Source organism: Pundamilia nyererei, unplaced genomic scaffold (genome assembly GCF_000239375.1).
Source record: "Pundamilia nyererei isolate P.nyererei 1_Seehausen unplaced genomic scaffold, PunNye1.0 scaffold00001, whole genome shotgun sequence".
NCBI classification, from domain to species: domain Eukaryota; kingdom Metazoa; phylum Chordata; class Actinopteri; order Cichliformes; family Cichlidae; genus Pundamilia; species Pundamilia nyererei.
The window spans coordinates 4,615,371-4,627,960 of NW_005187402.1; the positions used below are offsets into that span (position 1 = coordinate 4,615,371).

Genomic DNA, 12,590 nt, shown 5'->3' on the forward strand with positions numbered 1-12,590 from the left:
TGTTTAGCTTCTTGTCCATTTTTGGAGACACTTTTTATCAGGAATGCAAACACGATTAGGGAGCGCTGATCCATGTACATGTCCTTAATCAAACACACACACCGTCAGACTCTGGGGTTTTTATGCTGGCATGGCAACATGCACACAGTTTTTGACTGTGTGCCACGATTCAGCTCCTCGGCTCACCTATTCTGAGTGTCTGTGTGTGTGTGTGCACGCTGCGTTACTGCCTGATTGCCAAAGATAGATGATTCCGTATGCCTAACTAATCATTGCTTTGAGGTAAATGTAAAAAACACCAACAGGAAATTTCCCAACAGGTCTTAACCTCGGCCTTTCTAATGTTTTAGTCCAGCGCTGAAGGTGTGTGTGTGTCCGTGTGTGTGTGTGTGCAGGTTTTTTTGGGATGCTCATCAAGGTGCTCCTGTCAGCCTCCAGCTTCACCCGGTCCCTTCAGTGGGAATTCACACACTCAGACACAGACACACTCGCTGTGCAGGATGCTCCTTTGTTTTTCACTACCTGTACTCAATGCTCAGCTATGGAGGAACAATGAGTCAAACTGTTTGACAGGGAGCGTGTTGCATATTGATTTTGTGACTGGTGTGGGACCGGACGTTGGGACGGAGGCTCTACAGAGTCAGCGTTTCTCCGTTTTGCTGATTTCAATTCAGGCGCTGACTGATGGCCGAGCATGTTGACAGTCACAATGAGAACCACCCCACACGTGGGTCATCCCCAAGTTAAGGAAGAAATGCATATGTGAAAAATCTGTTTCTGGTAGTCTGACTGTGCCTTTTCACTGTTTCCCTTTCCATTCTTCAGAGTCCATTGAAGACACAGGAGAAAAGGGTAAGTGCTTTATAATGGCGTTTATCATCCTGAGCTCCATGAGGCAGCTGTTCTCTGTTAGGTGTTGAGCTGAGTGGCCTTTTAGTCTTTGCAAAGGTAAGCCCTCCAGCTGGAAATGTGCCATTGGGTTTTGTCATTAAACTGTATGTTTAAAGGTTTTTATTTAGTGTGCATTTCACAATATGAAGGTAAGTTCAAAGACACCAAATGAAGACAGGAGTGGTTTGTTTTCAGCAGTCTTTTTAAGGAGGGAAGTTGGATGGAGTTAAATATTCAGACTCTCCAGAGGATAAATCCTGATAACTAGTAGCATTTAATGTCACTGACAGGTTAGATTCCACCTATTTTTTAAAAAAGAAACATGGCTAAATAATGTTAAAATGCATGGAAATATAAATTAATTGCTTTGTCAGAAGACCTATTAAGCTGTTACGCTGTAAACTTCATTGTCATAGTTGGAAAATTCCAGTTACATGAAACTGATCTCAGTTCAGTTCAATTTTAATTATATTGCGTCTTTGTCTCTCTTCGGCCGCTCCCTTTAGGGGTCTCCATAGCAGATCATCTGCCTCCATCTCACCCCGCCTCCAGCGTCCTCCTCTGTCACACCAGCCCTCTGCATGTCCTCCTTCTCTGCATCCTTCTCTGAGGTCTTCCTGTTTTCCTCCTGCCTGGCAGCTCCATCTTCAACCTCCTTTTTCCTGTTCTGCACACGTTCAAACCATCTCAGCCTTGCCTCTTTAGCTTTAATCTCCAACCTGAGCTGTTTTTGTCCATTCTGGTCACTCCCAATGAAAACCTTTGCATCCTCAACTCTGACACCTCCAAGTCCGCCTCCTGTCTTATAGTTTATTACAATTTATAACCTCACTACCATCTTGTAAACCCTCCCTTTGTTTCTTGATGCTATCCTTCTGTCACAAACCCCCTGATGCTCATCTCCACCTGCTCCACCCTGCCCACACTCTCTTCTTCACCTCTCTTATGCATTGTCTGTTGCTTTGGATGACACCAGGCATTTAAGCTCATCCACCTTCACTACCTCCTTGCATCTCCACTGTTATACCTCCACTATTCACGCAGATGCATTCTGTCTTGCTTCTACTATAGATTTTCATTCTTCTTCTCTCCAGAGCATACCTCCACCTCCAGACTCTCTTTCACATGCTTCCTACCAAGTTTCATGAAATTCAGCTCAGTTGTTTTTGCTGACAAACAGCAATGGCACACTTCAACCCTGGCGCTCGCTTTAGCAGAGGAAATAATCAAAGAGACTCTCTGTAAATGGATTCTGTGCCTGCAATAAAATTTCCATCAGCACACACTTAAGGCATCTTAAAAGTAATTAAGCTGCATACTGAAGCCATGATTGGCTCAATGCTGAGTTTATACAACTTGTTCATTGAGCCTGATTTCTCCTTCACTTTGATTTACACCATCCCAGTGTTTGGCACAACAACAAATAATAATTACCGCAGGCTGATTTTAATACTCTACCGATTTTCCAATGAAAAAGGCGAAACTGAATCACCAACATCGTTCTTGTTCAATGGAGTGTACGCACACCGCTGAAAATTGACGATGGTGTTGTTCTTTCTTGTTTTTGCTTGCAGTCGTATACTTGCTGGTGTACCATGTCGTTTTCATCATGTTTGTGTGGGCGTACTGGCAAACCATCTTCACCAAGCCCATGAACCCCCTGAAGGAGGTGAGTGTGTCCGACCGTGACGCAGCGTGCATGTCGCAGTGTGAAGGGAAGCTGTAGTTTAGCGCTTCCCCGTGTGATTGAATGCTGCATTTAGACTAATAATACTCTCCAGTGGAAGTGCCTGGATCTGCACTCTTAATGGCTCTGATCCTGGCCACAGCACTTAAGCCCCGCGGGGTGAACGCATGCATACCTCTTAAGAGAAAAGCCACGGTTGCAATTTCCACAGAGGCGAACCGCAGACACGCAGGCAGCAATCATTGGAATAAAAGTCCAGACTTACATGTGCTGTGCTGTTTGTTATGGTTATTTGTTTCCAGTGTTCGGTTATAAATTGTCCCGGTGGCTGCGAGGGCTGGAGAAAGCCCCCCCCCCCCACAACGCCAACAAAAAAAAAACACCAAAAGAAAACCCAGAAACAAATGGAAGAAAGTGCCCTGCTAAGTTGGCTTTCACAGTAGTAGAAATTCCCGCATTACTGATTCTCACACAGCATGGGGCTTGTCTGGCAGAATAATTCAATCGGTTTTAACAAATGCAAAGGGGCGGTGAACAGCAGTGATGGGAGATTGGTCTGCTGATAAATCACAGGTGTTGTTTGCCTTTCCCTCCGTGCTCTGCCCTCCATAGTTTCACCTGTCCCACTCTGACAAGGAGCTGCTGGAGCGTGAAGATCGGGGAGAGTCTCAGCAGGAAATCCTGAGGAGGATAGCCAAGGATCTGCCCATCTACACCCGCACCAACTCCGGAGGTACAGTAACGGCACGCGGTGCCGCTGATGCAGAACAGCTGGAACAGTCTAGACTGACGCGCAGCTCTCAGAGCTCATTTCAGCGCCTGTCACCTTGTTAGTCTGTGGTCAGGAGTTAGGAGAGGCTGCTGCTGCTGACGGCTGTGTGATTGAATTGGCTGTGTCTCCTCAGCAATCCGTTTCTGTGACCGCTGCCAGCTGCTGAAGCCTGATCGATGTCACCACTGTTCAGTCTGTGATAAGTACGGCTCCTCGCTCATGCACCTTTAGAGAACAGACCGCACTATTCGCCGCACGCAGGTGCACAGAGAGTTACTCACAGTTTCACTGACGTCTCACCCTGCTGTGTTACAGATGCATCCTGAAGATGGATCACCACTGCCCCTGGTATGGAGTGACTGTCTTTTATTTAACACACAGTATTGGATTATTGACACTGCATTAGTGCACCGCTGTACTCACGTGCACTTATGCTCTTTAGCGATATAAATTCCCTTTCAGTAAAGCCCCACAGCAATAGAGTTTCACTGCAATCCATCATACTGAGATTGCACCACATTGCCAGAGCATTCAAGATAACTAGCAAACAGGCCTCGTTTAGACCACACAGCCCAGCCCACTATGCCCTTAACAGTTTCATAATGGAAGTGTTGCATATCAGGCTAGTGGAAAAAAATATAGACAAATTTTTTGGTGGAGTTTTCATTTCTGCTTCCAATAATTTCATCATCACCTCTGAGCAAATTTCGATTCGGTGTTCCAGCTTTCATTTTTATCTAAGTCAGTAAAGCCTTCTGGAAAAACAGAAAAAGTTTCCCACCCCTGACGTAGATGCACAAACAGCTTGATTTGATACTCTAAGCCACCAGCTGGTTCTGGCAGCAGAGGGAGACAAAACAAATCCGATCCTAGTGTGTCTAATTTTTGGTAAACACGATCAGCTTGTCGGCTCTCTTGTGAATAATGCACCATATCTGGTGTTCAGGGGAAAAACAGGAGAATCAGTAGGAACTGTGTATATAGTTTATACTGGGACATGAAGCAATAAAATCTGAGATTTCTAGTTATTTATTTAATTAGCTGGTTTTATTTGGGAGTGAAACCACACACACCTGTGCTGGCCTCTGATTGGTTAAAAGGACTAATTGCTGGTTGATGATTTTTCCAGCTAAAAAACCCAAACAAATTCACAAACACCTGATAGAAACACTACATTTCTGTCACTTTGCTGCCTGGCAGACTGTATCTTCCCCTTTTGTTGACTGAGCTATGCGTTTTTATTATAAAAACCCCTTAAAAAAGCTGAAATAATAGACACAAATGTAACAGCTGCTTTCTGTCGGCTTAGTTTCATTAGCTAACATTAAAAAAGGTCCCTCCCCCTAGCCCATCCCTGCTGCTCTGCACAGCGATGTAAAGGGTGTCCGAATTGTCTCAGGAATATTGAAGTGTGCATACAATCGTTTCCATCAGCAGCCTGCGTCCTTTCATCCATTCGTTATTTTGCAGGGTGAACAACTGTGTGGGATTCGCCAACTACAAGTTTTTCATGCTGTTTTTGTTGTACTCGCTACTCTACTGCCTTTTTATAACTGCTACGGATCTTCAGTACTTCATCAAGTTTTGGACTGTAAGTACGAAGCGATCATGGTGTAATATGTCCGTGCGTGAATGTGTTGTTGTTGTTTTTAAACAACTTGTTTAATCACAGATGAATATTTATGTTTTACCCTTTTTCACAAGGCTGGAGGTAGAGCACATTTCCGCCTAAAAGAATACCTGGTATGAACCAACCAGCTACTAAATTAGAGACTGCTTCCCTTAAAACAGCTAGTTGAAGTCTCTCCAGTTAGAGAACACCCGCTGATGAGATTTAGTTTATTCTTGTGTCAGCTTTGTGCCGGTGTAGCTCTGTTAAAGTGTGTGTGTGTGTTTTTCCCTTCTCAGAACGGCCTCCCAGACACTCAGGCAAAGTTCCACATCCTCTTCCTCTTCTTCTCGGCCTCCATGTTTTCCGTGAGCCTGGCTTCGCTTTTCATCTATCACTGCTGGCTCGTCTGCAAGAACAGATCCACTCTCGGTAGGTAGCGTCCTCCGCGCCCGCATGCGTGCGTCTCTGTGTTTTGAGTTTTGACGCAGTGTTTGCAAAGCCTCAGCTGGACACCAGCGCTCTGTTTTCTAGGAATCTGCCTCCTCTGTTTGCACAGCATCGTCTTTGCACTAATGATGAAGGATGCTGTATGCCTTTTTTCCCCCCTTCTCCATCTGTCACCATTCTCATCAGCACACTGCCTTGATGAGCCTCTTTGGGCTGCTGTCAGACAGAGGAGTTTCCCATTATGCGTGCACAGTGGCACACTTTGTCCCTGTGCGTGGAGGAGAGTGGATTATCCAGAGGAGTATGTTACAGTGTAATGCAAAGACACAAGGCTGGGAGCAGTAAGCAGCTTAGTAAGAGACACTGATACGGTGTTCAGAGGGAGAAGTCACACCTGGCGAAACAGCCTGAGATCTAGTTTTTCCTGCACAACAAAGACACTTTGATTCAGAGTTGTTTTCTCGATGCCACAGTTCAGCCTGAGCGGCTCCCGCGATGATCCGCTGTTTGATCGAGCTCCAGTTTAAAATTAGCAGATTGTGCAGAGGCTGAGGAGGGAGTGCTGTGTTTCTAATTCTTCTTCTTCTTCTCCTCATCTGCTGTTACAGAGGCGGTGCGTTCTCCTGTGTTTCGTCACGGCACGGATAAGAACGGCTTCAGTCTGGGCTTCAGCAAGAACTTCCGCCAGGTGTTTGGCGATGAAGTCAAATACTGGCCAATCCCCGTCTTCTCCAGGTGAGCTCATCAAAAGCAGCTTGAAAACCACTTCTCAAATACCAGACAAAGCATTTGAACCAGTCATAAATGATTAAAACCAGCCTACAGAGGGTTATTTTACAGTTTATAAACCCCGATGACCACTTAAATTTCAGTCTAGCCTGAAGAGCAATCAGGTCAGAGACTCGAGGAGCTGCTTCAGGATACAATAATGTGATCAGTAGAATTATAATCATCCCACACCTGCTGAGAAGCTAATATGTGACTGAAAAATGTCCAAGCATGATATCAGAGCATTCTTTTATGTTTTTTTCCCCCCTGGTATCTTAAGTAAAGTCATACAAACAGCCTATTCAGAATGTTATATTATTAGATCAAAACCAGCTCTGAATAATGCCGGCATAAACATTTACACTTCGGTGAGTCATGTGGGGAATTCACATTTATCTTCTTCATAATCATGTCCTTCAGGCAATGTTGTAAAAAAAAGAAGCAGTTTAGTGAATTATTTTAGCATATTTAAACACAACGTTGTCAAAGCAGCCGTGAATGAATGAAGTCAGCAGTGAGCTCAGGGATTGCTGAGCATCGCCACTTAGTTTGAAACAAAATGGTTCAAAAGAGACAGAAAGTCCCAGAAGAGACAGCAGCAGAGCATTAGATCTCAGGAAACAGCAACATCACCGCTGTGAGTTGATGCTGATGCTCCAGTTTTGCAGCTTAAATATTATTTTGTGACTATACAGCAATTTGGCAGTGACAGCTATATGAACTGCAAAGTAACAAGAATCTGACCTGCGATAAAAATGGAACATGGACTTCCTGGATGTCACGTTACAATTAACTACACGCCAAGCTATGCTGTTATTTAAATGTAAATATCTGATGTTTTAAAGAGAAAAGCTGTAACCGTGCTTATTTGTGCTGTAAAGTTGGATTTTTTTAACACTGTAGTCGATGGGGTTTGACGGAATGTTGGTGGCGGGCTCAAGTGGCCACTAGAGGAACTGCAGCTTTTAGCATTTCACAGCGGTTGGTATGAATAGCAGTTTTTGGTGGCTAGTGTTACCTAACAACACTGCATTGCATAACTAACTTTGCAGAGTCGTTTTCCTGCCTTGATTATCCATACATGCTTTAATGTTTAGCTTTTTTTAATCCTATAATTTCAAGGGACTCATATTCAGTAAAAACATACACAGGTTTGCTTTAACAGAATCTGCTTAAACTTAAATATGCATCCATAACATAGAACCCTTACAATCTGCAGTAACTGGATCATGACAACTGTGCTTCTTCTTGTCTGGTGGCCTTACAGTTTAGGCGATGGCTGTTCGTTCCCAACCTGCCTGGTGAATCTGGATCCGGAGCAGCCCTCCTCACCAACTGGCTCCAACCCAACCAACAAGAGGTGAGTAAAAAATAACACCATCCAATTAATATGTGAACTCGAGTACTTTACAGAAACAGAGTCTGCACAGCTGCATATTAGCCTATAGGGGTTTTATCAATTGTGCAGATTTAATTATGCAAGAAAATAGATCACCTGTTAGCAGCTCCATTATCAGTGATGGGTCTCCAGGTTTAGATTACAGGAACATTTTGCATTGATTTTCACCCCCGGTTCTGTTTGTGTAATCTTAGTGCAGCAGAAGGCCGTCAGTTCCCCTCCAAACCACTCAGAGAAAGCCAGAGTCGTCTGCTCACCAGCACCCCCTCCTGGTCAGAGAATGAAACTGCAACGGACAAGGACAGAAAGGGTAAGATGATGCTCCTTCTGTAGGGTTCTCCGCAGCTGCTTGATGATAAAACAGCAGCACTGTACCAAGGTCTTGAGCCACTCATTTTCAGAGGAATGTTTTTTTTTTAGTAGCTATTGATCAAAGGCTGAGGTATGCCAAATCACACGAACCAGACTGAAAATCAGGCCTCATGGGGTGATGAATGCAAATTTGAAAATTTTGGCTCAAAACATTGTTAGTATGTGCGAAGGAGGTCAGGAGTACGGTGGCCCTGAGAGGCCAAACACACTGCAACTTAAGAAAACACCAGCAATAAGAAACACGTTGCAAAGCACACAAAACAAAGGCGAAAAATGAAAACAGAAATAGGAAAAAACAGATTTCCAAAAGCAAGGGAAGTGTTTTTGGGGAGACAATAACTCGACGGACCAGTTACAGGAACCAAAATATGCTAAGAATTGCACTGGGAGACACTTAAAAGAAGTGGAGGATCTATCGGTTTTATGAGGAAAGAAAAGATGAGAGGTAAGTGTGTTAGCCTAACTATTAGCCTAAAAATTCGTCATCAGTATTATATGAATCATCAGATTAACACACACCTAGCATATTTTGGTTCCTGCAACTGGTCCGTCGAGTTATTGTCTCCCTAAAAACACTTCCCTTGCTTTTGGAAATCTGTTTTTTCCTATTTGTTTTCGTTTTTTCTATTTCTTTTTTCCTATTTCCATTGTGTTTTGTGTGCTTTTGCAGCGTTTTTCTTATTGCTGGTGTTTTCTTAAGTTGCAGTCTGTTTTTGTCCACTCAGGGCCACCGTACAGGAGAGACGGTTGCGTTGACAGCCATCAGTAAAACACGTTGGAGGCTCTGTAATGGTTTGGGCTGGATTCCCCTCGGTCGTGTTTGGGATGTTGTCATAATTTATGGAATTATTATTCTTTTTTGCATGGCAAAAATCCCAAACACGCAGTGCAGTGAAATATATATGTGTGTGTGGAGCACCATCAGTCATGGATTGCTGCACCTATTTCCCATTTTCCAGTTAAAATGTTAAAAACTGAGTGCGAGCTCAGGAGTTTTGCACAGTACTGCACTCCAAGATGTTGAGTAATGTTCCACCTGTGTGTTTGATTCAGGTGCCAGTAACCCAGGGATGACCATAGAGAACGAGGCGTAACCACGTTTGACACTACAAACCAGAAATGTATGTTTAAGCTCACGCACACCTTACCTGCAGAATGAGATTCAGGATTATATTTTTAAAATTCACGTTTGCTTGTTTTGTCTCACAGGTCTATGCTGCCCCCTCCTCTGTGTCCGTGCCTATCAGAACGTGACGTGGTGGTGACATCATATTTGTCGTTTTCCATTAGTGCACCATGCTTATGAGAGACTGACTTCGCTAACAAACCGGAGGAAAACATAATAATCGTCATTTACTTCTCTTATTGTTATTATCTGCTGCTGCCTGAAAGTTGGAACAAGTCGACCGTATTTGAAACTGCATTCCAATTATCCCGTTTTCTTTTTTCTATACAGACAAGCACAGAGCAGCAACAGAAGAGCGGACTTTTTGCACTTTGAACTATAAGTGAGCTGCTTTTGTACGCCCCAGTTCAAAAGTCTGCAAGTCTGTTCGTTTTCAGTTCTCACAGCGTAGCGCTCGAGTAGATGCAGTTTGCCAAATGTTTGCTCTGAGTATAGATTAGTAGTGATGTTAATGTGCTATATAACTGACATTCCTTCAGACATTTTTCTTTTTCTGTTTCTTTTTTTGTCGTTTGAGGGGCTGGGGGCAGGTTTCTCCACCCGCTGTGTTGAGTATTGTGCAAGTTGATGAAATGATGCATGCTCTCATCTCAGGATGTCAACGCAAACACACCTTGTGAAGTGAACGTGTCCCCCGCCCACCACAGAAAAAAGTAGTTAGTAGTAATTAAATTCCAATAAGGGCTCTGCTAGATCTTTATAGCATATATGAGGATGTTGCCGTCACACCTAAAAGCTGGTGGTGCTCTGTGCGTATGACAGCGCCCCTCCCCCAGTCCCCCCTCCTGCCAAATATGTCCTACAGTCTGACGTCAAACTGCTGGCCAAAAAGCTTCCCGACTGTTCTGTCTATGAAGGGCCCGCCAGCAAAAACAAGCCTTTGTGCGATGCTGCTGCAGATTCTGTTGAGTGTTTTAATATCTCACATGTTGTGGATGTACTGCAGAGCAAAAAAAAGACAAAAAAAAATTTGCTCCGGTCGCTTCTTGTGGTTCACTTTGACCTTCTGAGGCTGGAAACGATTAAAAGCGTCACTGAAAATTAAAGAATGTACGCTCTTCTCAAAACAAAAAGCTTCATAGTGACAGTCAGTGTTCGATCTCTATTTTTCTATTCTTCTGTGTATGACTTAAAGACTATATGGATGTGAGAGGCAATGTACTGTACAGTTGTGATGCCTTACAAGAATAAAATGAGCTCATCTTCGGTCTCACTCGATTCTTTAATGGAAGAACGCGAAGCCACTGAAAGATACGATGGTAGAAAAATTTCAAGCCTTTATTTACAAAATCATCTAAAAACATTCCTCTTTTTTATTGCATATTCTTCTTCGACTCGGTTACAGTGAGAGAAAGACGTACTGCAGAAAGAGGGAAGTGCTTCAGCTGTCGAGTTTCTGTCACCGGAGGTTAATAAGCCGTGAGCCTACGCTTTAACACGCACCTATGCAAGTTCAGGATACTATTCAACAACAGCGTTTATTCTTATTGTTTTTGTTTCTTTTGTACATGCGGCAGTTTTATGCGGCATGAATGAACTGGAAAAGCAACACTTGAAGGGAACCAAAAAGCACAAAAAGTCTAATTCAAAGGTCAGAACTACAAATGAACTCCCGCTTGTTAAAAAAGCACCGTCACTTCGAGTAAAACTTTCCTCTTCTTTTATTTCAACACTAAAACTATAAATTAAAACAAAAACTGACTCTCTGGTGGTTACTCAGTGGTTACCTCAGCACTTCCTACAGCTTTCATTCTGTTTTTCTTCCCAACACATTTTTGTTGGTTGGCTGAGGTGATGTGTATCCATGATGTTTACACGCACACCAGTGTGCATCCATTCTGACCAACTGATAATAAAGAAATGGCATCCACTTGCTTTATGGTCTGCACCGCTTTAAAAGGCTTATTACAGTGGACTTAGCTCTTACTCGGGTCGTTATAAACTTAACATTAACGGGACCGATTAGAAAAATCCTCAAGATTCAAGTGCATGTAAACACACCCCAACTATCAGAGAGGAAATCTGTGTGGACTTAGTGTTGAAATGGGGGCAACTAGTCCATGCCAATAAATTAAAAAGTTAAAAGATAAGAATGCAGTTATTATTAAGGCTGAGCGTGGTGAGAGTTGTGATCGTACAGCTTTACATGTTCACAATGTGAAATGGGAACATAGAGAAGGCAACAAAGAGGCCAGAGAGACACACAAACACACCGGAAACATTTTCAGCTTTCCTTATAAAATCAGGTTAGAGCTTTAAAGTGCAAAACATTTCTACAGAACACTTTAGGAAAACTAAAATCCCACCTTTTTAAGCATGTTAAATTGAACTGAACCGACCACACGCCGTCTACGCTGCCTCTTAGGAATAAAAGACTAAACTCAAACATGCAGTTGTTTGCATGTGTGAGGACAGCGGTGATTCTTTTTTTTTTTGGACCATCATATTCATTGGTCTAAAGTGAGCAGAGCCTATGAGAAACTTGAGAAACAGCTTGCTAAACGATGCACGTGTAGGTTATTTTCTTCTTCCATTATTATTGTCACTCGGGAGCTTGGCGTCAGAGCCGCACTGATTTTGGGTGTGAAGTGCAGGATGGGAAGAGTTTCGGAGCGATGTCACGACTGCTGCTTGTTAGCCTCTTCTTCATAGGCGTTTCCGGTTCCGTTCTGGACATAGGCGGAGCCTGAGCCGAGCCCGTACAAGTGACCACAGTACTTTGCATCGTCGATATGATCCTCAAAGAACATCTATGGGAAGGATTACAAAAAAACCCCACACAATAATACAATCGATTAGTGGTTAGGATAACACACAAAGTGTGAAAAAAAGATCACGCCAAAGTGTACCAAGTAAATAAAGGGCCAAAATGACCGATATCAGTTATTGGTATTGGTGATATTGATATCATAGTGGTATAACTTTCCAGAATAATTATTTAAGACAATAAAACAAACCTTCCAACACACATTACTGTTTGTAATGCTTTCATTCAAGGTCAACACTATGCTTACTCAAGCATTCAAGTCACATGACTTCAGAACAACTAAACACAGCAGAGCAGGGAGGAGGGGGCGGAGCCTGTGTGAAAGAAGCGCTGTTTGCACTGCCATGTCTACTTTCTGATGATTGGGAGTAACGCACTGAACCTAGAGAAGAAAAACAAAGTGAAGTATCAATTCTTTCATGCTGGTATCGATCCAATACAAGTACCAGCGTTAGTATCGATACTTGCGATATTTGAATCGATCTGCCCACCTCTATCAAAGTGCAATAAACCTGTGTTATTAGGTTTGGCCAGCACGGTGGGGACTTTTCTGGTTGCTATGGGAAAACCAGCCTACTGCTTACTTCAATCCAGAATTACATTCAAAGTCCGGCTCCTCACATACAAGGTCTTAAATAATCAGGCCCCATCTTATCTTAATGACCTTGTAGTACCATATCACCCTATTA

At 43.2% G+C, this 12,590-nt stretch overlaps 2 protein-coding genes across 3 annotated transcripts in view; one reads left to right on the top strand and one right to left on the bottom strand.

The window, feature by feature from the left end:
- Positions 1 to 10,344, top strand: part of zdhhc2 (zDHHC palmitoyltransferase 2) — a 12,316-nt gene extending 1,972 nt beyond the window's left edge. The window contains exons 2-14 of one of the 2 annotated variants that reach the window (XM_005719499.2): positions 826 to 852; positions 2,466 to 2,560; positions 3,191 to 3,311; positions 3,484 to 3,553; positions 3,666 to 3,698; positions 4,821 to 4,941; positions 5,055 to 5,093; positions 5,259 to 5,391; positions 6,018 to 6,144; positions 7,445 to 7,537; positions 7,771 to 7,886; positions 9,002 to 9,069; positions 9,158 to 10,344. In XM_005719499.2, the coding sequence (XP_005719556.1) occupies positions 826 to 852; positions 2,466 to 2,560; positions 3,191 to 3,311; positions 3,484 to 3,553; positions 3,666 to 3,698; positions 4,821 to 4,941; positions 5,055 to 5,093; positions 5,259 to 5,391; positions 6,018 to 6,144; positions 7,445 to 7,537; positions 7,771 to 7,886; positions 9,002 to 9,042 (1,016 nt within the window). In that variant the 3' untranslated portion in view covers positions 9,043 to 9,069; positions 9,158 to 10,344. The remainder of the gene's footprint in view (positions 1 to 825; positions 853 to 2,465; positions 2,561 to 3,190; positions 3,312 to 3,483; positions 3,554 to 3,665; positions 3,699 to 4,820; positions 4,942 to 5,054; positions 5,094 to 5,258; positions 5,392 to 6,017; positions 6,145 to 7,444; positions 7,538 to 7,770; positions 7,887 to 9,001; positions 9,070 to 9,157) is intronic. The other variant, XM_005719500.1, reaches the window with a different exon arrangement.
- A 36-nt stretch (positions 10,345 to 10,380) lies between these two features.
- cnot7 (CCR4-NOT transcription complex, subunit 7) overlaps positions 10,381 to 12,590 on the bottom strand; it is an 8,572-nt gene continuing 6,362 nt past the window's right edge. Inside the window, exon 7 of the mRNA XM_005719498.2 lies at positions 10,381 to 11,884. Within this exon, the coding sequence (XP_005719555.1) occupies positions 11,753 to 11,884 (132 nt within the window). The 3' untranslated portion in view covers positions 10,381 to 11,752. The remainder of the gene's footprint in view (positions 11,885 to 12,590) is intronic.